This window comes from Ranitomeya variabilis, chromosome 7, assembly GCF_051348905.1.
Source record: "Ranitomeya variabilis isolate aRanVar5 chromosome 7, aRanVar5.hap1, whole genome shotgun sequence".
NCBI lineage: Eukaryota > Metazoa > Chordata > Amphibia > Anura > Dendrobatidae > Ranitomeya > Ranitomeya variabilis.
Window position 1 is genome coordinate 215313951 of NC_135238.1, and position 25072 is coordinate 215339022.

General features: G+C 45.1%; 2 protein-coding genes across 5 annotated transcripts in view; one reads left to right on the forward strand and one right to left on the reverse strand.

The window, feature by feature from the left end:
• Positions 1-2785: 2785 nt before the first annotated feature.
• Positions 2786-19107, forward strand: WDSUB1 (WD repeat, sterile alpha motif and U-box domain containing 1). Its single transcript, XM_077272896.1, has 11 exons — positions 2786-2918; positions 5963-6370; positions 8544-8728; positions 10059-10151; positions 10233-10326; positions 11219-11252; positions 11865-11905; positions 12397-12503; positions 14067-14246; positions 14921-15061; positions 17908-19107. The coding sequence occupies exons 2-11, from the start codon at positions 5973-5975 to the stop codon at positions 18072-18074; spliced, it is 1440 nt and encodes a 479-aa protein (XP_077129011.1). The 5' UTR covers positions 2786-2918; positions 5963-5972; the 3' UTR covers positions 18075-19107.
• Positions 19108-21315: 2208 nt separating this feature from the next.
• Positions 21316-25072, reverse strand: part of TANC1 (tetratricopeptide repeat, ankyrin repeat and coiled-coil containing 1) — a 175329-nt gene continuing 171572 nt past the window's right edge. For all 4 annotated transcript variants that reach the window (XM_077272891.1, XM_077272893.1, XM_077272895.1 and 1 more), the window contains one exon: positions 21316-24374. In XM_077272891.1, coding sequence (XP_077129006.1) covers positions 23078-24374 — 1297 coding nt within the window. In that variant the 3' untranslated portion in view covers positions 21316-23077. The remainder of the gene's footprint in view (positions 24375-25072) is intronic.

The following is a 25072-nucleotide window of genomic DNA, read 5'->3' on the forward strand; positions in this document are numbered from 1 at the left end:
TGGAAAGAGCTTGGATGTGCGGTTTGAAGGACAGGGCAGAGTCAAGGGTTACTCTGAGGGAGCGGACTTCCGGTACGGGGACAGCATGATGTCGTTAATTGTGATAGATAGGTCAGGTAAGGAAGATCTGTGGGGTGGAGGAAAGATGATGAGTTCAGATTTGTCCACATTAAGTTTGAGGAAGCGAGAGGAGAAGAAGGAGGATATGGCTGATAGACACTCTGGGATTCTGGACAGCAGGAAGGTGACGTCTGGGCCAGAAAGGTAGATCTGAGTGTCATCAGCATAAACGTGGTACTGGAATCCATGGGACTTTATGAGTTGTCCCAGGCCAAGTGTATAGATTGAGAAGAGTAGGGGTCCTAGAACAGAGCCTTGAGGGACTCCAACAGAGAGAGGGTGGGATGAGGAGGTAGTGTGGGAGTGGGAAACCCTGAATGTGCGGTTGGAAAAGTATGAGGAGATCCAGAGTTTAAAAACAATCCAGTGTACCCCATGACGCGCGTTTTGATGGATATCTTCCTCAGAAGGGGTATACAATATACAATTGCATTGCAAGAAGTTTTAGTTCCCAGTATGTCTTTAACAATGGTAAGGAGATAGTAGGAGTTATTGTTACCAGCCATCATCAAGAGGGTGGACCATACAGTAACCACTGTACTCATGAGGTGGCAACTTGTGGGGGCTAGGGCGTGCTAGAGTCCCTGTAAAAAGCCTCAGGCCACCAGTCATACGGGTTTGTCCTATCCATCTGGGGGACAAAGAGAGACATAACATCTAGAACATCTACAACATTTGTGAGGACCTTACTGAGAAGCTCAGCAGGAAGGGACTACAATACTCAGGCGCTAGAGGAAGGCTACTGATTTCCACCTGGATAAGGGGACTCTGGATTTGCCTCCTAACCGGCCGGACTCTGCCTGCCCTGTGATCGGTACTCTGGACTGTGGACGCTGAAGCCTTCAGTAAAGGTAAAGAGACTGCACCATTGTGTCCTCGTTCTTCACTGCGCCTCTCACCATCCACCATCTACTCACTGGGAAGCCCTGGGGACATACTTCACCTGTGGGAAGGTATACCATATAGTTGCCATAACATCACCCCAGCGGACCCCTAAGCAGTGTTGTTCACCCTGACCAAATACCACAGGTGGCGTCACGAACATTTCCCCTTTAAAGACCTTTCCCCTTTTATCAACGGACCTCCCGAGGGCCACGGACCGGGTCAGCCGCCGTGACATCCCCCTTGAGAACCGAAGGGCCCGGTACCGAGTTCCCCTAGCCCTTGGGGCGCTCCATACTCACTCCAAAATGACTTCACATCCACAGATCGTCTCTGCAGACTTCCATCTCCTCCGGTCTTCTCCCACACATCGCGACATAGTGCCCTTAAAAATAAGTGTCATTACAATGTTCCTGACTAAAAATGCTATGCTGTGCCCCTAAATAAATAATTACTTATCACTCTGCAAAGAAATTCCCCTACACTGTCCCTCTTATGGTATATGGCCTCCACGCTATCTTCTCCTATAAAATATTCCCACCACACATCCCCTTTGTGTACTATGGCCACCACATTGTCCGCCCTTGTGTGCTATAACCGTCACATTTACCCCTTATAAACGACAACGCCGCACTGTCCTCCCTTATAAATTATACTCACCCTCCACACCTTCCTCAATTATGAACTATGACCTCCCCACTGTCCCCACATCGTGCTGCCCACTCTTCTCAATGTCCCACTCATGCTGTCCCTGCGCTATACTGAGCCCTTATGCTGCCCCTCTCTATGCAGAATCCGCTATGCTGCCCCTTCTCCATAATAAGACCCTTCACGCTGCCACTTCTCCACAATGAGACCCTCGCATTGCCTCCTCCTCATACTGCGACCCCTTCACGCTGCCCCACTTTTCATACTGAGCCCTCAACCCTGCCCTTCTCCATACTTCACCCTCCATGTTGCCCTCTCTCCATACGGACCCCCCACCATACTGAGTCCTTACACTATCCCCCATCCGTTTTGTCCCCTACACTATCAATTCTACAGTAATAGCCCCCCCACTAACCCCAAGTCTACAGTAATAGCCCCTGTAACTCCCAGTCTACAGAAATAGCCCCCCTAACCCCCAGTCTACAGTAATAGTAATCAGTTGCACCCAGATCCAATTTTCAGATTTTTCTCTTGTGGGAGTGTCCATCCCAGTAATACAGGCTGGATGTCAGGTCTGCATGTATGCAGGGTGCTGCTGCCTTCATAAGCGCATATCAGCACAGCTTCTATCCAGCACACATTTCCTCTTTACGTGCTTTCCTCCTTATCTATACTCTTTCTTGCTCTGCCCTCCATGATACTGTAGATACTTTCCCCCTTTCCATTCTTGAACTTTGTATAACTTCCACCCTCCATCTCTTAGGGCTCATTCAGATGTTTCGCCTACCCGTTCTATCCATATTTTCCATGGACAGAAATCATACCTAGTGGAAGGCGCTGTTCACATGTCTATCTTCCTTTTGCAGGGTGATCCGTGCACATTTGCCGTGACATTGGGTTAGTCGTCCTAGAGGTTTTTCTTCTGTACAAGTCTGCCACTTACCTAATATATTTTAAAGGGGACAAAAAGAGTGCAACATCCCCTTTAAAATGTGCAAACACAATTCTTACTATGTATCAACATTGAAATACAAAACAAAAAAATGTTCAAAAAATCCCTGAGAATTCCAAAGAGAAAAACATTAATGAAAAACAAAGCCACTCACTGTCTGCTGGGCATTCTGCCAGCACATGGAGTCACGTGACTGACACCGGAGACCCACGTGACTCCTCTCTCGGGGACTGAACGCGGAGAGGACTGGGAGTGACGTCACCTCTCGCTGCTCCGCACGCTCCGCCCCCTGCCGGTCAGGACGCGCTGTGTCCGGGTGAGTGCTGTGCTGTTGAATTGGGGTCTGGACTGTCCCACTTGATAGTGGGGGGGGGGGGGGGGGGGCGATGTTTGCTTATTTATTCCCCTTTTCATTTTGTATGTATCCTGTTTCCGTGTTTGGATGCACTGAATTCCCTTCTGGATATTATCTTCCCCTATTGCTGGGCTGGACTTGTGTATTGGTAGTAGTGAACCCTAGTTTGTTACATCGGCGACCCCCCCATATCTAGGAGTGAGCAGCCCCAATATCTTCTTCATAGGAAGCTGCTGTTACTAAGCAACAAAACATGGAGTTCACTAATTAATGACATGAATAAATGATAGTGACGTGTACTTCAGAGCTGTGTCACATGAGCGGGTGTTATATCTGTGTGGTGTCCTCTTATAAAAGAAGCGCAATACTTCCTGCACGCTGACCCTTAATAAAGGGTGTAGTTAAAGGGGTTGTCTGGCCTTAGGGTACAAGTCTGCAGTCACTCTACAGTGCCAGGAGCGGGTGGTCATGTGATGCTGGGCACAATCCTACTAGACGTGACCGCCCTTGCCTCAATATACTGCATTGAGTGAGGCGGCCCACGTCTAGTCGGGATGTGACTGCTCTTATGCAGATCACATAGTGGCGGTCACGCTTCCGGCACAGGAGAATCCTAACAGTACGATATGAGGATACACACAGAGTGACTGCAGAGTTGTACTCTAAGGCCGGACAGCCCCTTTAAGGCTCGGGCTACACGTTACACAGAAAATATTGCAGCTTGTCTGCAACTTACAAAATAAGTGAAAGCGGTAAAAAAAATGCATCAGAACTCACATGCGGTTTCACCATGAATTGTTGTGATTTACGTTGTGGTATTTAGCCCAGTGAAAAACTGGAGTACCGCTAATAATGGCAGACTATGAAGTAGCTAAGGAGTCTGAGCCGAGGCGTCTAAATTTCCGCGGTATCTGCATTCCCGGCCTGCAGATATAGATGAATACAATGGCGGAACAGGGAGCGATCAGCTCTCTGCTCCATCGTTCAACTGAGCGTCTGAGGCTCAGTGTAGACGACAGCACTGGATCGCACCCGCTGTACTGAGCCTCAGTGGGGAACATGGACTTGGCAAGTAGTTGTTTTTACGTTGTCAGTACTTGAAACTGAGGGCATCATACTGTATATCAGGGGCTATGGGGCCATCATACTGTGTGCGTAGAGGGATATCATACAGTATGGCGAAGTTTGGAGGTCATCATACTGCATGCCAGGGGTTATGGGGCCATCATACTGTGTGCGTAGAGGGATGTCATACAGTATGGCAAAGTGTGGAGGTCATCATATTGCATGCCAGGGGCTATGGGGCCATCATACTGTGTGCGTCGAGGGATGTCATACAGTATGGTGAAGCGTGGAGGTCATCATAGTGTATGTCGGGAGCTATGAGGGCCATCATACTGTGTGCGTAGAGCAGTGTTCTCCAACTCCGGGCCTCAAGAGCCACCAACAGGTCGTTTTGAGGATTTTCTTAGTATTGCACAGGTTATTGAACACTTGTCTGTCCAGGTGATGCAATTATCACCTGTGCAATACTAAGGAGATCCTGAATACATGACCTGTTGGTGGCTCTTGAGGACCGGAGTTGGGGAACACTTGCGTAAAGAGGGATATCATACAGTATGGCGAAGTGTGGAAGTCATCTGTGTGGTGGGACAGTGGGGGCCTCATACTGTGTGGTGGGACAGTGGGGGCCTCATACTGTGTGGTGGGACAGTGGGGGCCTCATACTGTGTGGTGGGACAGTGGGGGCCTCATACTGTGTGGTGGGACAGTGGGGGCCTCATACTGTGTGGTGGGACAGTGGGGGCCTCATACTGTGTGGTGGGACAGTGGGGGCCTCATACTGTGTGGTGGGACAGTGGGGGCCTTATACTGTGTGGTGGGACAGTGGGGGCTTTATACTGTGTGGGGAGAACATCATACTGTGAATGGGAGAATTATGCTTTGTGGTCAAATAGTGGGGGCAATGGTGTATTAGGGGGCAATGTGGGGGCATTATACTTGTGTATTAGGGGGCATATTGTGAGAGTGACTGGACATCGCTGAGTGTGCAGGGTGACTGGGGGCACAAAACTGTTTTGGGGACATCATAATATGTAGGAGTCATCAAACCCTATTTTTTTTCTAACTTTTAAACTTTGGAGGTATGGCCGTGGCTTAGCTAAAAGGGACGTGATCTAACTTACGACATCGTGCGCCAAAAAACTGTGCTAATAAATTGGCGCATATTTCTGGCACAAAGTCATCTAATAGCTGGTGTAAACTTTGACTAGAGATGTATCACACAGTGGGGATAAGGCCGACGCATTTTCAGACTCATCTATGTTTACTTTGTATAAAACTTAGTCTGAGTTGATGAATCTGCCAATCATGGGGTTAGATCTTCTATTCTGGGAGCTGCCTAATGAGTTGAATCTCTGTTTCTTAACGTTTCCCCTCTTGGGCATGAACCGATCACTGGTATATTTCCTCTGCAGGGAAGACGTAATCTTACTTGGCACAAGCTGAGATGAGTAGCTGACATTCTGATGGACAGAACCTTTTACAATGGCTGATAGAGGGAGTCCTGAGCGGGGGACCCCCTGAATGACATCATTTGGCCCCAAACTCTTTGAACACTGCACCAAAAAATGGGGGAAAGTGTCTGTAACTCACAATCCATTGGATCAGTACCAGGAGCTACATACGGACCTGGTGTCACCAAAGGCAAAAAAACTTTAGTGACCTCCATGACTAAGAACTACAATGCGAAACGCATTGGATAAATGCTGGGAGACGCTTTAGTCCGGTTTTGATGCATCTTCATTTAAGTGAGGACGTTTTTGAGCCTAGGACAATTTTTCCTGAAGTGTTGGGAGCTGTCGACTCATAAATCATCATTTTAGGAGATAGGAGCGCAGTCAGTGGACACCGAATACATATGCGCCATAGAGCCTGTACTTGCCGTGGCTTCATTAATGGAGGCGCGTCATGCGTTAACCATATTTCATGTCCTTATCTTCCAGACTTGGTAAAATGGTGGAATTAATCCGGACGTTGGCTGATCACATCGACGATGTAAACGGCTGCTCCTTCTCGGACTCTCTCCTTGCTACGTGTTCCTTGGATAAAACTATCCGGGTTTATTCCTTAGAGGACTTTACGGAGGTTTCGTTCTCGCCGCTGCGGGGACACACATACGCCGTGCACTGCTGCTGCTTCTCCCCTAGTCAGACCGTCCTGGCTTCATGCTCAACCGATGGTAAAACCATCCTCTGGAATATGTGCAACGGGCAGATTCTGGCCTCTTTGGAGCAGCTAAGTGGCAGCCCGGTCAGAGTTTGCAGGTTTTCACCAAGCTCCGTGTATTTAGCTTCGGGGTCCGCGGATGGCTCAGTGGTCTTATGGAATGTCCCGTTGTTAAAATTTCACAGGTGTGTGTGGTAGACGGATAAAATAACATTGGTCATATACTTTATGGGAGTTCTAAAAACACCTTGGAGGTCAAAAGGTCCAGACGAGTCTTTGGGGTAGCACCTCTGAGACGCCCACATTATCTTGTTGGCTGTGTCATAGCATTGTAGCAGCAGTAATCACATCTATCTAAGCTCTGATTGCTGCTGTTAAAAGGGGTCCTTCATCTTTGGAGACAATTTTAATTATTTTTTTTGCATTTAATTGCATGTATTTTTGGGCTAACAATCATTTTTTAATTGAGTTTCATGAAAAACTTTGCATTGTTTGCCCTCTATGCCCTCTGTGGTTCACTGACGATTGCTGGCTGCAGAATGAGTTAACTTAGAATCCTTCAGTGACCTCCTCCTTATGATCTGGCAGGAAAGTTTACAATCCTTATCTGACTTTTTCTGAGCTCCTCTCTGCTGATTTATGACCACAGACCACATCAAAGTTGAATGGGGAGGGAAACAAAGAGCCTGGAAAAGCAAAATGGTGCAACATTTTTCATGAAAGCCAATTGCAAAAAATATTTTTTAGCCCAAAATACATGCATTTATCTAAAAAAAAAAAATGTCCTCACTGCTGCTGCCAATCCCTGCCCATCCCAGGGGCACACCATCTAGCTCCTATCTGCCCCCCGCTAGTTGATGGGGGGCTGCTGATGGACGGCTTTGGCAGCTGAGGTCTTGCTATGATGGTACTTCCGGGCCTAGCCAGATAGGAGACCATGATGTAACTGTATGCTGCAATACATTATTATCGCGGCACATATAACAAGCGATCAAACAATCACATGTTCAGTCCCCTAAGGGGACTAAAAAAAAAAAAAGCTTAGAAAAAAAAAAGGTTTTGAAAAATTAGAATCACTCCCAAATAGACATTTAAAAAGGAACATGTTCAGTATTGCTGCATCTGTAACACTCCAGACTATGAAAATATTACATTAATTAAACCCATATGATAAATCCTGTAAAGCAGGAAACCGGAAACTCCAGAATTGTGTTTTTTTTTGTCACTGTACCGTCCCCAAAAATTTCAATTAGAAGCAATCAAAGCATTGGGTGTACCCCAAAATGGGATAAATAAAAATGTCAGGTGGCCAGACAAAAAATCAAAAGCGCTAATATGAAAATTGACTTCAGCGGGAAGCGTTTGACGAGTCCCTCATGTTAGAGGTCACCTGCCGTGCTCACATCTGTGCTTCATGGCCCGGCCACCGGTCTCCGGACCCAAGGTCAGCAGCCTCATATACTGTACGCCTATGAGCCTGGCAAGTTCACGTGGCCGGTACTGGAGCCGCAAGATATGGATGTGTGACCCCGCTCTAAGGAGACGATAGAAGCAACTTAAAGCCTCTTATCTCTTCTCATTTCCAGGCTCAATGGCCCGTGCAGGTTCTCTAGTAGGCATTGCAGTCTCGTCACCCAGATCCGGATTAGTCCTGCAGTGACTAATGTCACCACAGGGGGCAGTGTTCTCGAGTACAGTGCATATATTACCACAAGGTCTTTGATGACCTCCTGGGGGATATATTAAGTAAATGAGTATTGCAATTATACGATCAGTTTACAAAATAAAGGGATTGGCCGCACCAAGGATGCACCGAGAGATTGGCCACACCAACGGTGCACTGAGAGAGGTTGGTTGTACCAAGAGATTGGCCACACAAAGGGTGCGCCGATAGATTGGCCACACCAAGGGTGCACCGAGAGATTGGCCACACCAACGGTGCACTGAGAGAGGTTGGTTGTACCAAGAGATTGGCCACACAAAGGGTGCGCCGATAGATTGGCCACACCAAGGGTGCACCGAGAGATTGGCCACACCAAGGGTGCCCCGAGAGATTGGTTACACCGCGAGACTGGCCATACAAAGGGTGCACCAAGAGATGTCACATCAAGAGATTGGCCGCACCAATGGCGCACCATAAGATTGATTGGCCACACCAAGGTTGCAATCACCCTCATTTGCATATGGATTAAAAGTGATTTTTTTTTCCCTGCAACTACACGGGTGCAATGTATGTTACTGGTGTGAGATTTATAGGGGCTGAATGTACAGTTTGGAGGATTGCCTTTAAACAGTAATGTAATGGAAGTGCAGGTGTCAGGCGTCCTGAATATATTGCATTGTGGCTTCTTCCTGCAGATCGGGCCTGGTGAAGGATGGCTCTCTCGTGGCTTGTGCCTTCTCCCCTGGCGGGAATATTTTTATCACCGGTTCTTCATGTGGAGACCTGACGGCCTGGGATGAGAACATGCGCTGTCTGTACAATGACAAGGCTCATGACCTGGGAGTGACGTGCTGCGACTTCTCACCTACCCCAGTAACTGGTCAGTACAGAGAAAGTCGGCAGAGATCAGGAAATCTCAGCTTATTAATACATTTAATAGAAATGTTTCAGGTTCTATGTATTAAAGGGGTTGTCCGGAGCCGACATCATATCAATGGGGTCCAACAGCGGGCAGCTCAGCTGCAGTACCTGAGAGTGGCCACTAGAGGCGCGTTGGTCCAGCACCATATATTGGCCGCGGAGCAGATAACATTCATTTTGGAAATACAGATGGTTCGCTGCATATTTCACTTCTTGTATTGCAAAAGGTGAAATCTGCAGAATCGATTGACGTGCTACTAAAACACCCATGAAACTTCTATGCCCTGGCTCCAACTGCATCAGAAAATCTCTTCTGGCATACTGGCATTACCGCTGATGCCAGTGATTGGCTGCAGCGCTCATTCCTGTATGTGTGGCGTGCTGCATCACGCAGAATTGTTTCGCAGACCCACGGTGGGAAGTTGAGTGTCGACATCAGGTTTCTGTCGCAGATTCTTTAGTAAATATAATATGTGAACATACGCCTAATGTCAAGGGTGGAGGTTTTGGAACTTTGGATCAGGCAGGAGGGATGTCTCCTGTCCCAGCAGATGGATCTGGAATCATTTCCACACTTTTTTTTTCCCCAAATGTTTTAACCATCATTTTAAAGGGAATATGTCAGCTGGTGTTTGATATGTAATCTGAGAGCAGCATGATGTAGGGGCAGAGACCCTGACTCCAATGATATGTCACTTACTGGACTGTGTTTTTGTCTAATTACAATCAGTGTTTTATCAGCAGGAGATTATCACTACAGGACTAGGCGTCTCGTTCCTCCTAGTCCAGCCACGCCCCCAGCACTGATTGGCAGCTTTGTGTCAGTATACATAAAGGAGCCAATCAGATGTGTGGACGGGGCCATGCCAAGCTCTGCTAGATCTACAGCAGAGAAAACAGTGATTATATCACAACTGCTGCGCCCGGTAAACTAAGTGATACATCATTGGAATCAGCGTCTCTGACCCTACTTCATGCTGCTGTCAGAGAACCTGCTGATGGATTCCCTTAAAAAAAAGAGCTTAGCTTCCATTCCAGACAGCGCATGGAGGAGAGTGGTGCTGGACACATTTCTAGTCCCCCTTTAAGAAGATGGTCATTAATATTTTCCAGCTTCACACAAGCGCATGTTGGACTCTTTTGGCCGCTCCTGCATCTGTTCATCGCACCAGTTTTATAGATGGGAGAGAATAAAACATTGAAGCTGGGGATGATATTAGCCGGGCTTAGTGGGTAAAAGCACCATGTCTGTTTTTCCTGTCTTTTTTAACGTTTCGGTTCTCATTCAGACACGACCCGCGGCACTCAGTGCTTCCAGATGGCGTCTTGTGGTCAAGATAATGAAATCAAACTTTGGCTGATGTCATTTGGAAGCGAGACAGGTAATAGTGATCCAGGAGGCCGGCGGCGTGCGGGGCGGAGCTGTAGCCACTAGGATTTACTTTCCTGTCTTTACTATAAAGGTTTTGCCATTAGATGCAAGTTAACCCTCAGTGGTCACGCAGCCCCGGTCTTATCCTGCGCTTTCTCCAGCGACGGGGAAATCCTCGTCTCCGGGTAAGATTTGTCTTAAGGAAGAACATATATACCTTCGGGGACTGCACGAAAAATTATAGACATGTGAATGGCCCCATTCCTGGAAAACGGACATCTGAGTGATCTGTATTAGCTGAACTAATTTCAGCTGATTTATGACCACGGACCGCATCAAAGAAGAGCTGAGCTTCATAAATCAGCTGAGCGGAGATCAGTAACCAGAGATAAGAACCGAGAAGCCGCTCGCTGATGGAGCCTTAGTTAACTCATTCTGCAGCCAGAGGCTAGATTGGGCAAACAGTGCAAATGAAACTCAATAGCAAATATGATTTATTTTTTTAGCCCTAAATATACATATTAAAGTGAAAAACTAAAAAAAAAATCGCCCAAATCATAATGTGAATGTGGCCAGTTTAGCATGTAAAAAGTGGTGAACAACCGTTCTTTAAATTCACATGGAAATTATCATGGAAATGCATTAAGGGCACTGACATTTCCGCTTGAATTATGCTTGATTTCTCAGCACTGGCACATGGGATCATTTTTATTGCCGTTCTGTGTCCAATTGTAAAAAAAAAAAACTTTTTCTTAATTTTCACTGAATAGACATAATCCTTGGATACCAGATATGGTAAAAAAAAAAAAAAAAAAAAAAAGATTACGGTATTCACTAAAACCCTTGGCAGTTTTTTAGGTCATTTTACATAAGGCCACTAGAGGGCAGCAACCATTTTTTTTAAACTTTTATTTGTCCTAAGTGGATAAGTTTCTGCAAAAAAAAAAAATGCAAGGAATAAAAGGACTGGAAATATCCTAAAGTTTTATATAGATGCTTTACGGCTCCCATAGAGTTAGTTAGTTATGTGGAGCAGTCTTCTCTGCTTAACATTTCATAATTTATTTTTTTTTATAGGTCCGTGGATAAGTCAGTAATTATTTATGGGGCAGTAAGTAAATAATTTCTATTGAATAGAGTCTTTACCTGTTTTTTTTATGATATATTGAGGTGATTTAGGCAGAAGGTAGCATTGATAAAAGATAGGCGTTGTGTTTACAGCGGCCACTAGGGGGAGCTCACTGCATATACTGCTGGGCGCCAGCTGTATAAATCTGGGGGCAGAAGGACAGCTGCTTTAACTCTTTCCTGCCAGGAGAGCCTTTAGTCACAAGGGATGTATATATCGGCTTTTCAAGCTTGATAAATGATCTCCTGCTGCAACTGCCCGGTTTGGAGATAATTGTTATCTTGGTATCTAAGCAATTAGACAGGAGGTGGACCTCCCATTACAATGTAGTTGTGGGGTCCTGATGGGTCGTTTTGTCGAGAAGGGACCACGTGAAGATTCCGACAGGCAAAATATAGAAGTAGTGCGGTGCATTATACAAGCGAATGCATGTTCTAGTCCCCTAGCTTGAATGAAAAAAAAAAATAAATAAAAAAAGTTTAGAAAAGTTCTCACAAGTATTTAAAGAAAAGTTTAACATTTTTTAGAAGTTTTGTAGCAATGCTGAAAGTTTATTGGATCAATACATTACACCGAGTTCTCTTTTTATTTCAGAAAACTGGCTGCATTCTGCATATCCTGACACATCACAAGCGGTGGGTGAACCCCAGCATTTACTATGGGCCGTCCATTGCTGTATGTTACCCGGGGAGGGTGGCGCTCCCCAGCACTGACCTTGGCGGGTGCCGCACTGTCCGGTCAGGAATGTGCACTAGGTGCAGGCTATATTCTCAGCTGCCAAGAGAAGAACAATGGCACAGTGTTCTGTATGTGTCATGTCTTCCTGTACTGACCGGGATCCAAGAAGGAATGTTTCTCCTTGTGGAGAGTGACATGCCAATGTGAGGAGGCCTTTAAGCCTTGCAATGTTTTTTTTATGGAAATTTAAATATACAAATTGCCTCTTCAGAGAGGACAAGGACTAGAACGCTAGGTTTGCTCCTTCCAGTAGGCGGCTCTGGAGTCCTAGTCCTCGTCCTCTCTGCTGCTGGTTCTGAGCTGCTGGATAATTGGGTCCCATAAGAACCTCTATACTGGGGTGTGGTGTCACGTCCGTGGTATAACCAGGATGGCGTTTCCTCGGCAGGTATGTGACGGCCTGTGCACTCGCTCCGAACAAAAATCTGCTGGCAACTGGTTCTATGGACAAGACCGTAATGATCTGGAAATTGGGAAATACCAGTGACTCACCAGGCAAGTTCTTACCAGCGAGGCTCAACCCAGTGTGCGGTTACCATGAAATGATTTCACTTCCGTGGGAGAAGAGATCAACTACCTATAGCAGTGCACTGTATTAAAAAAAAATAGAATTTGGAAAACCAATGTGCCTCAGAATAAAATAGGACAAATTTATAAAAAAATTGGATGTCCCTTTAAAAAAAGTGTGCTAGAATTAGGACTCCATGCCCGTATTCAGAAGGGGTAGATGTGCCCTGTAGTATAAGGCAGTTTATGGGGAAAATGATAAATTATAATTCTGGTGGATCATAGCCCTCCCACTAAGCCTTTTATTTTTAATTCTCAACATTATTTATTTATTTTATTAAATTCAGCATACTTTAGGTATAGTGTTACTTTCATGCATTCTCCCATAGGTTCCCATGCATCCCCTGCAACAAGAGAAACCGGCTTTTGGTAGAAATGCCAGTCTAATAAGTCCAGAAACTCTACTTAATATCATGCTCTGTTATTTGCCATCCACTCTTTTTGAGTGGGTGATATCACTATTTTGTCAGCACTATAGGTGCTGGAGCAGGCTTCTCTAATTTCCCAACATGCATTTAATCTAGTGTTACCTGACAGCTTGCGTACCCTGAACTGAGAGCCCACTTCTCTGTTACACCTGAAAGCCGACAGGAGAGCAGGAGCAGAGTGACACAATGCCCTCCCCACTTCCTGTAGAGCTACAAGGTCCGCCCCCACTTCCTGTTGAGAGACAAGGCCCGCCCCCACTTCCTGTAGAGCTACAAGGCCCACCCCAACTTCCGGTAAAGCTCCAAGGTCCGCCCCCACTTCCTGCAGAGCTCCAAGGTCCGCCTCCACTTCCTGCAGAGCTCCAAGGTCCGCCCCCACTTCCTGCAGAGCTCCAAGGTCCGCCCCCACTTCCTGCAGAGCTCCAAGGTCCGCCCCCACTTCCTGCAGAGCTCCAAGGTCCGCCCCCACTTCCTGCAGAGCTCCAAGGTCCGTGCCCACTTCCTGCAGAGCTCCAAGGTCCGCCCCCACTTCCTGCAGAGCTTCAAGGTCCGCCCCCCACTTTCTGTAGCTCTTCAAGGTCCGCCCCCCACTTCCTGCAGAGCTCCAAGGTCCGCCCCCACTTCCTGCAGAGCTCTAAGGTCCGCCTCCACTTCATGCAGAGCTCCAAGGTCCGCCCCACTTCCTGCAGAGCTCCAAGGTCCGCCCCCACTTCCTGTAGAGCTCCAAGGTCCGCCTCCACTTCCTGCAGAGCTCCAAGGTCCGCCTCCACTTCTTGTAAAGACAAGGTGATACATTTTATATATTATACTAGCAATTCTGTTCTGCAGGAAATGTCTGCAATTGTGACAGTTCTTAGTACGTTTTGTGGCGGCCATCACATGGGAATCCCAACCTGACGAGATCTGTGGACTTACAAGCCCATGTTTCCTATTAATGAACCCCTGCAATGACTGATAGATCCCTCATTTGTAGCTTTGGACGTTCTCTCCCATCCTGTCAGATTTGTGCAGATATCTACAGTCTCCACATTGAGGTTACGGTTTTGTATATTTTATGTTCCAGCTGCTGAAATAAAGAGAAAACCAAACATTTCTATTGAATCGTGGACAGAAGAGGACGTCAGGACGTGGCTTGTAAACGAGCGCCTGGCAGAGGTCGAGCGTCACTTCACCGCAAACAACATAGACGGAAAAGAGCTACTTGTCCTCACCAAAGACGCCCTGCTCCATGACCTCAAGATAGGTACGGTGTCCCGCGTGTGACAACATTGAGCCCTGATCAATCGGTTTTTGCCAAAATTTCGATCTGAAGTGTCGCAAAACATTTGTGCAAAAGAAGTTGCACAAAAAAGCGTTGCAACTTTTGATGTTTTTATGCCAACTTCTTGAAAAATCAGATGAGCCAAGAACGCTCAACAAATTAATCATAATTTACACCTCAAAAGTTGCGCAAACTACAGGAGCTGGCGTACGTTTCGGGTTGTGGGTCCAGATTACAATTTGCTTTAAAAAAGAAAAAAAAATACTGAGCTTTATTCACTCTCACCGGGTCCACTCCTGAGTCTCCACAGCTGCTCCAAGTCTCTGTTAGTGTCTGCACTGCTGGTCGGTGAGCTCAGCGCCTCGTGCCTGTACTCGGGCAGAGCCGCTGAGCTCACTCTTTGCTGCAGCGCTGTCAATGTTACGTTAGTGGTGCAGATAATAAGACACTGTAAGCAGCAGGGAGTCCGCAGCGCTGGACCCAAGGAGGGTGACTAAAGCACTGTTTTTAGGTTTGTAAAACCGGAAAACTCCTTGCAGAGGGAGGTGCACGTCACAATGAATTTGGCGCATCTTATTCCGGCGCTCCCCTCATTATAAAACACCAGCTATAATGGTCATAGATTCGTGACTAATCATTGTGTTTTTCTTCGGCAGAATCCTTAGGGCTGAGAAATAAGATTTTGAGAAAAATTGAAGATCTGAAAGCCAAAATGCAAGCAGCGACTTCTACCATCCCCGAGGAATTTCTCTGCCCCATCACGTGTGAAATCATGAAGGATCCCGTCATTGCTTCAGGTAACGGTCCCTATAACCAGTCCATCCCCTTTAAGGCTTTTCAAACTTTTTATTTCTCACCATCCAAACCATGGAGGCGTCTGAGCCACCAATAATGATTGACATTTGTGTGATATGAGGGCCATCTAGCAGAGATCAGAGCCCCCCATAGAGGAGGATGCTCCGTACAGATGGCGCATCCAGCAAACCATGATTTGTGGCCCCAGGACCGTTTGCGATGGCAGAGCGGCCATGCCACGCACAGTGTGTACCCATGCCATGTTAAGGCCTCTTTCACACACCCGTTTTTTATAATCAAAGTGTTGAAAAGACGGATCCTGTGCTGATTGTAAAAAAACTGATGCACTGGATCCGTCAAAGTAGTTGCAGCCGGAATCTACAGAAACAGAATTCTGGAGATGGAGAGACTTTCTCCCTAAATGGAAAAATGGGTTCAATCAAAGGAATAGAAATTCTTCCGGGCATGCTCAGTTTAAAAAAACGGAATCAGTCAGTGGATTCCGTCTTTGGACGAACAGCGACGGATCCTGCACCCATAGGCTTCCATTATAGCCAACAACGGACGGCGCAGGATCCATCGCTGCCTGACTTTTCAACGTACACAAAAAACGTTCCTAGGTCCATTGTTTCTGGCCGACGACTTTACGACAGATCCGTCAAACGACTGATGAAACGGAAGGCCATCCTCACAATCCGTCGCTAATACATGTCTATAGGGGCAAAAAACGGATCCAGCAACATTTGCTGGATGTTTTTTTCTAAAAATGACAGATTGTGACGGATTCTAAAAAACGGATGTGTGAAAAAGGCCTAAAAGGCTGTAGCCCGACTTGCGGGTTTAATCCTCTGGTACATGTGTAATATTTTTTTATGCCATCAATTTGACAATCAATATCAAGATCCCCATGTCAATTTCACAGCAAATTTGCTGCAACCTGATCTGTAGCGTAAAAATAATAATAATCTTTATTTTTATATAGTGCTAACATATTCCGCAGCGCTTTACAGTTTACACACATTATCATCGCTGTCCCCCATGGGGCTCACAATCTAAATTCCCTATCAGTATGTCTATGGAATGTGGGAGGAACCTGGAGAACCCGGAGGAAACCCACACAAACAAGGGGAGAACATACAAACTTATGCTGAATCCACCCGGTCAGTACCAGTCACAGTATATAGGTGCCCATACTTCTTACTGTTGGCAGATCACTTTCTCTCACCTCCTCATATCCGTGGCTCATCCAAGCATCCATGTGTTCTCGATGGGGACAGCAGAGTGGGCCGCTAACAAATGAGAACCTAATCACTAGTGATGAGCGAATGTGCTGGGTCCCTGCGGCTGCATGTGGACCTTTTTTTTTTTTCTTAAGGCAAAGAAAAGTTCCATCTCTCTTTTCAGATCAGACCATGAGATTATGTGATCGACCCCCCTCAGTCAGGGACAGATTCATCAAGTCCTGGAGCAGGTCCGTCCTCCAGAATCAGGGCCACTTAGGAACCGGGTCCCATCTCATCCATACATGCCATTAGGTCTGGTATTTGGTTCGTTAACCAGGAATATACTTTGATGTGGTTGCAGAAGGAGTGAATTTATTTTTCAGACAACCAGGAAAACGTAAAGGAAAAAGATTGTCAGCTTCAATTAATTAGCGAGTCACGATTGTGTTCTTCCTATTCACACATGAAAGCGTTCGGCCGACCAAGGACTTCTGAGAGCATCTTAGATGATTCCAGCGACAGATCTGTGATGGAAATTCACAAAACAATCTCAAACTCACAGCGACGGTTGATTTGCAAAAAAAAAAAAAAACACAAAACAAAAAAAAAAAAATACTTTTATCAAACACTCGGAGAAGAACTTCTGCCAGGATGGAAAGTGCGTTATTATCCTTAAATATACAGTAATATAGCAGGAGACTTGGCGGAAGGACACGTCCTACGTAGTCACAGGAGGTCACCATGATGCAACCCAAGATCAGCAGTCACCTAACGACCGCTAACCTCAGATTCAGGCTGCGTTCCAACAATGAGGATTTGGTGCAGATTTAAAAAAAAAAAAAAAAAACTGCACTGTGTGAACAAGGATGACATCTGCTTATCTGGACTCTGAATTTTTAGTTGGAGTAAGAAGGTACGCAGCAGAAACAAAATGGCCAAATACTATGGGAGCTTAGTGTAAGGGAAGAGTCACATGGTCTTATAACTCAGGGATTGCACAGACTGGCCGTCAGCTCCCAACCCAAGCGTGACCCCATGTATTTGTATGCAGCGAAGCCTGCCGGCCAGTCCGTGCACTGCCATCCCCGTATGGATAACACAGCCGTCCGACTTGGCTCTTGAAATAATTATTTCCCACCATAGACCTTTATTACTACCAGGTAGGTGATACAGGTGTGATTGCTAGGGGGGTCGCACCCATCACTAGAACAAAAGTTCCTTTATACTGCAGTACCACAGTGGTGGAGCGACATCGAGCATGTGCCATGTTGTTTCTTAATCTCCGAGACCATGTCCGTCAGTGCGGTATGGATATATACGCAATCAGTGCTCCACTTCTACCTACCACAGTGGGGAGTTAAAGGGGGACCCCCATATTAGTGATCAGTGGTGTCCCCAGTGATCAGACATTTCATTGATCCTCTCCATTGTGAACCTAAATATCCCGGACTTACTGGGAATTTTCACAGGCGAAATTAGCTTTCAGAGAATGATAAACCTCGTCAATTTCTTGATGAAAAACCATAAGTCCTATCAGCCAAGCAGCTCTTTCCTTTCTATGCTGTGTTGGTGTAAAGTCCATTCTCCATATTGTATTAATGGAGCTTTTCTTCTTAATAATGCAGATGGATATTCCTATGAGAGAAACGCCATTGAATTGTGGATAAGTACGAAGCGGACAAGTCCCATGACCAACCTGCATTTAGAGAACCTTCTCCTCACACCCAACAGGACATTGAAAATGGCGCTGAACCGCTGGTTGGACACCAGACCAGAGGGAAAAAATAATTAGATTTCACCCTGATAGAAAACGACACAAGTGGCGACATTGCTCCTCACTTACAACCTGCCTCGTGTGCATGTGGCTCACAGCGCAGCGGGCACAGGGAGAGTGTTTTTTCCCTCCTCTGCTTATCCCATGAACTTTCCTGCGCTGGTAAGCCTTGTTCTCTGTGTAACCGGTGGTTCTTGCTTTGCTCTTTACTTTAAAAGCCAATGGCTTTAACCACTGAACTACTGCCAGAGCATTGAGGGTCCTGGGACGGCACCGCTCCATTGCAATGCTGGGGGTCCAGGGTCAGCACCATTGCTTTACAGCGCTTGGGGTTCGGTGTCATTGCAGTATCCTTAGGCTATGTGCACACAGGAAAAGAGGTGCAGAATTTTCTGCACAAAATCCGCAGCCGCGGGTTTGCCGCGGTTTTTATGTGAATGTTGTGCGGATTTTCTGCGTTTTTTGCCACTGTGGAATTTTAACACGGAGGCGTGCAGAAACGCTGCAGATCCGCATGACATGCACGTCTTTGAAATCCGCAGCAATTCCGCACTGATTTTTCCGCACCTTTTTTTTTTTTTTATCCCATTGAATAACATTGTACTGTACATCACAGTGCGGATCTGCAGTGTTTCTGCTCGGAAAAATCCACTGCGGATCCGCAGCAAATCCACATCGTGTGCACATAGCCTTACAGTGCTGACTACCCTGGGATGGCTCCACTGGGGTCCTGAGACGACACCGCTCTATTGCAGCGCTTGGGATCTGCACCATTGCCTTACAGCACTTGTGGTCCTGCGTCGGTGCATTATCCTTACAGTGCTGGTGACCCTGGGACAGCACCGCTCACTTGCAGCACTGGGGGTCCGCACCATTGCTTTACAGCACTGTGAATCTGGCATTGGTGCAGTATCCTTACAGCACTGGGAGTCAGTCTCTGAAGTACATTAATACCTTTTATGTATATATTGATTAGTTGTTTGTGCAGATAATATTTTTTGACCACTGTAGATCTGTAAATAAAGTTCTTGGTTTAACATTAAAAAAAAAAGTGGTCGTGTGACCGGGAGGTTGCGTCATGGGATGTTCTGCAGTATTTCCGGAGGTTGTGACTGACGCCGGCGGACAGAAGCGATCCAGCCACACAGTTTTATCATATAAAATGATATATTTTTAATTCCTTAAGGAAATACAGTAGATGTGCAAAGGACAGTTACAGACCGAAATAAGAGAAAGGAAACCATCGTAACAAATAAATAAGCTATATGGTAACATACTGAACTGGTGAAGGTCTCGTTAACATTTGTACACTGATCCGACATTACAGGTACGATCCGTCTTAATGTAGCAGGAACCTTAAACAATTCATTAATATACAGAGAGTGAACGTGTCACAGAAAGCAAGACATTCCCCTCCATTGCTCCTGAAGACGCTCTAATCTTAATGTGAAGCTTCTGCCTGAAAACCCAACATCTGCAGATCACCAGGATCCCACTAGGCCGGATCTACTGTACAGCCAGCCAAAATGCAGAGTTCAACATTTCTGACAAAAAGCTCCAAATTCCCAGATATGGACAGTATTAAATGGGGGGGGGTCCAACTTTGATGTTTTTTTTTATTATTCAACTTAAATGCATGTATTTTAGGCTTAAAATCATTTTTGCAAATCTGTTTACGGTAATTAAAAATGTAGCATCGTTTGCTTCTGTGTTGATTTAGCTGTTGCTGGCTGTAGAATGAGTTAACTGAGAATCAGTCAGTGAGCTCGGTCTGACAGCAAGGTTTGTAAATGTTCCCATACAAATTAGACTAAAGTTGACTGAACTGGCTAATCGTACTTAATGATGAGTCTTGTAGTGTCTCCCTAATACAGAGCAAAGGCGCACTCCTGCGTATGGGGGGGGGGGGGGGGGGGGAGACAGAAAAAAAGTGTCGGGACAAACTGTTTGGCCTACAGCTATCTAATCTTTATGGCCGACCCCAACTCTTACTTTATGAGCTCCTCTCAACTGATTTATGGACCGCAGACTACATCAAAGTTGAAAGTTGCAGGAGAATGAAGAGCCTTTATGTCAAATTGTGCAAAATAATAAATGAAACCCAATATCAACATTTATTTTAGCCTCAATTACTCGCATTTAAGAAAAAATAAAAAATTCCCCCATAAGTGAATAATCCCTTTAAAATGATAAAAATTTTGGATGCACTCATCCACCACTAGAGGGAGCTCACTGCGCATTCAACTCAATATTATGCAGCGCTGCCTCTAGTGGTGGCTGCTGGAAGTCAGAATTTTACAGCTGAACTCTTACGTCTACACAGGAGACTTTGAGCTGAAATTAAAAAAAAGTATTAATGTTAGAAAGATATTCGGAATAATTTTTCCTTGGATCTAAAATGTGGACGTTCTCTGGTTTCTAGTGAATTGACAAATGTACGCTTACACTATAAGCTTGTTGCCCAGCAAAGTAATATCACCATCCCCCCTGTACATTATAACACTCCCTGTACCTTTTTTTTTTCCTTTTTTTAATATACAATTATCCTCTAAGATAGCACCTTAAAGGTGTTTTATACAAAACCGGAATAAAGTGCGATAACTGTTAGGACTGATATTTTGCCATATTTATATATTAAACTCAGTGCAAAAAAACAGCATGGTCGAAGCCTTACAATGCATGATATATATATATATATATATATATATATATATAGATAGATATATATATATATATATATATATATACACATACATATATATATATACACACATATATATATATGTGTATATATATATATATATATATATATATATATATATGTGTGTGTATATATATATATATATGTGTGTATATATATATATATATATATATATATATATATATATATATATATTTTTTATTTTTTTTTAAAAGTTACACAGTATATACATGTGAAGCACAAACTCTGGTCATAAGTTATATTACGACCTAATATGACCCCTCTATATAAAATCTATCAGACTGGTAAAACATTCATTTACATGGCTATATAGGGCCGACCTTGGAGTTAAGAACTCACGTTCTGAGAATCCGCCCTTCAGAGGCCGCTTATTGCCCTCGTTTATAAACTTTGGATGGGGACAAGCTAGAATTCGGGTCGTCTTGTCCCCTTTAATTGGTCATATAAGGCACCAATTGAACACACAATAAATACGCCCTGCTACTCAATAATCATATACAGTTCAACACAGAAAAATAGGGATTTTTTTTTTTTTTTAAAGGCACCATGACAATATTGTATAACACTGATATTCCAGTTACGATCTGCTGTAGAAAAATGCGTCTTACACAACCCCATATACCTACCTAGATCCATTACATGGCAATCCTGAGAGACACAGGAGGAAATCCCTACAACCAGTGCTCATTGGTTGTCTAAAAGGGGTTGTCCAGCACTAACCCCAAAAAAATATGCTTTGCCTTCAGGAAATGATAAAAGGACAGTCGGGGACGGGCAGAGCAGCTTATTTTTCAATATCTACTACAGCTGATCTATGGACAGGGACGGACTTAAATATTGGAGGGTTGGGGAGTTATGCAGCCTGCCCCCTTCAGCCTGGCAGATACATGTTCATAGAAGGGGGCCATTTGTGGCTATGCACACACCAAAAAAGGGTTGGCTTAGCCATTAAAGTTAGAGTCGAGCAAAAAGATTCTCAGGACACTGTCCCATCAGCCACATTGGTCGTCTATGGCCACCAGACCAAAGCACTGTGCACCTCCTACAACTTGCGACATCTCGGGAACCGCTTTGGAATAGCAGACCCCGAGCTGCCATTATGTTATGGTGCATTGGGCCACTGTGGGAACCTTAACCTGAAGATGGGCCAGAGATACTGCAAGGATCACAGGGCTCTGCTCCAGCAGCCATTAGGAATCACGCAGCCACTGGACCAGGGTTCTCCGAAATCTTTGACTCAATTTAAAAGTTGAGCAAAGTCAGCCAACCCCAATATATACAAAGCTGCCGGAATTGATCGATACCAGAAGTTTGTGACACCTTTGATTAAAGTTAAAAAGTTTCAAACACATCTGAACATCAGTTTATCAAAATTAACAACTCCTTTTATTCCACAGATCCCAGGGGGTTGGACCTACACTCCTCCAGACCTCCATTAATGGGCTGTACTAAGCTATCAATATAGTCCCGGAAAACCCATTTACAATGGCCCATCCAGCGGCTACGGATTACAGCACCTTTTACTCTTGCACCAGTTTAAAAAAAAAAATAAAATATTGCAGTACTGTGACACAAGGCAGTCAGTTATAAGATGGGCCGATGGTTCTGTTGGAAAGCGAGTCCTACACTATAAATTGCAATCAATTTTAATGCAAATATGAAAATGCACCTTGTGCTAATCAAGGCCGATAGATTATAAGGACAGACGGATCTGGTTGCTATTTGTTACAGTACAGGGTATGTTAAAGGCATAAAGAGTGGTCTATTCTGTACAGATCAAGGCAAAGCTTGCAATTTTTACTTTTATACATTGTCCATTGAGATTTGGTAATGTCCTGAAGACCAAGTTATGGAAAAGTTCCTCCACAGTTATTGGGAGTCTGCACCCGGCAGAGAAAGATATGGAATCTAGTGCACCAATGCCTAACACAGATCAGTTTTATTTCCATCTCTCAAGCCCAAAGCATGCACCTCCTATATATTCCTGGACACTGACCAGCAGCCTCTACTAGAATTTTTGGCTAGAACTTCACTCCGGTGCCAGCCATGTTCATACAACAGATAAAGCCAAGTTAAAAAGTTTTGTTTCCAGGAAATGTTTATCCAGAATGTGGTAAACAGTTTCCCTCGATCAAACAGAATTTTGCTTTATCGTTGTTCATCCAAGGAAATGAAAGATAAAGCGGCCAACAGCAAATTAGCGGATGAGTCTTTTAGGTGAATGAGAGAAGCCTTTGTACAGCAGAGAAGTTGATGCTCATTTGAACCCTTCAATGTCCGTTTTTCCTAAATCAATAGATCACACATTGGATTCTATGAACGATCGCTTTGGTTTTGTAGAAGACAATGAGCTTAAATTTGAGTCTTTAATGAGTAGAGATTGTGACCTCAACATGGCTTCTTGGTAGGACTGGTTGACCGCCTTGGATGCTCTAAGATCCTGGGTGAGGCTGGATGCCGGAGTCTTCCCTTCCTCAGTGTCCTTAGCGTGAACCCCATTTTGGGCAACTCCTCCATATACATTTGGCATGGTTTTATTTTGATTTCTATATGTATTTGCCTGCCTGGTAGGGAACTTCTCTAAGTTTCCAGGCCCGGGAGGGCTTGTGTTCACATCCATGGTCTGGTTTTGCCAATTTCTACCAGGCTGAGTGTTTTGCTGGAAGGATCTAGCGGTTTTGTCCATAATTCCCATAAAGGGTATGTTTCGCGCTCTATGCTCGGTTGCACTAAGGGTTTGGCTGGTCTTATTTTCTTTGCTTCGTACATTCGGTATTTTAACACCTTCGGAAAAACTACTGCTTGAAGTCAAGCTGTGTGTGCCTATCCTTTTGCCTTCTGTCCCAATTGGTTTTTCGATATTTGATTGGGTCTCTGGAGGTGGAGAGAGGCCGACATATCTTTCTGAAGTTTTAGAAACAAAGGAGCCAGAGGACTTGTATGGCTGAATATGGTTGGCATGTCCAGAGGGAAGCTTCTCACTGTACACGGGACCACGAGACGATACACAATGGTTGGCATCTTCATTGGCGCCTCGCAAACTGGCTTGGTTGGAGGACTGTCTCAATGGAAGTGGGCTTGAGGGTACCAAGTTAGAAGCAACTAAATTCTTCGGAGTGGAAAAACTGTTCCCAGATCTCGTTATGGATTGCAAGGAATTCATGTGCTGATTGGTTTTCACTATCTGCGCCTGTTTTGCTGGTCTTTGTACTAATGCTTGCTGTAGGCATATACCCTTCCCAGATAGTTCATCAGCAGTTTCAGAATGGTACTTTTGATGACCATGTTCCGTCAATCGATTGTGGTTTGACAAATCTTGTGGTTTCAAGTTTCCCGGGAGTTTATCAGAACCTTGACATTCTTCCTCTTGAATATCTTCAAAATTGAGATGGCTGTCCAGCCCTTCCTCAACTGCCTCATCCTCCTGATCGGAGTCATTGCTTGGTGGTGGCGGCGGCTGGAATTGCTTCTGCTGTTGTGACCTTTGATGCTGTTTGAACTCTTCTTCTACACGGAATAAAAGTCGTCCTACTTCCTGGTTGTTGGGGCACAACTTCAAAGACTCGTGAAGATCGGCAAGAGCAGCAACGAATTGCCTAAAATGGAGAACAAAGCAGCAAATGTAACTCATCAGAACACTCCTATATACAAAAAAATCCTTCACAATGGCCAATTTGGATGTGGTAACATGGTGGAAGGATCATCAAGATGCCAGGATTAGATTTTTTTTTAGAGGTATTCTGATCTTAGATATATCAATAGGATCACCCTTCGGACCTGCACTTCTCTCCAAAATGAGTGCAACCCCTGTCCACTACATCAAGTAAATCAATGGAGAGTTAGCTGCGCATTTCTATGGGAGTCACTAATTCCCATAGAAAAGAATAGAGAAACTTGCGCATAAGGGCATCCTCCTCGCCAAAATAAGGCAGCCACCCCCAATACGCGCACACAGATGCAATGGGAGCGATCGAGGTGGAACATGTCTCTAACATGTCATCAGTGGGGTCAAGGAATAGGAAGCTATCAGAGTACAGTTAAAAGGGATTGTCCAGGCTTGGGGTACTAGTCTGCAGTCACTATGTGTCAGCAGACTTGTGAATCCTTACTGCATGCACAGTACACACTATCAATATTTTGGTGCCAGCAGCGGGCATTCCTGTGACCGTGAGTTTGTGATTTGCATACTTCCGGACACATTCCGACAAGAAGTCTAGTCGGCACCTGACCGCAAGTATGCAAATAGCATACTTGGGGTCACGCACCTGCCCAATCCCAGAGAATCTTGACAGCA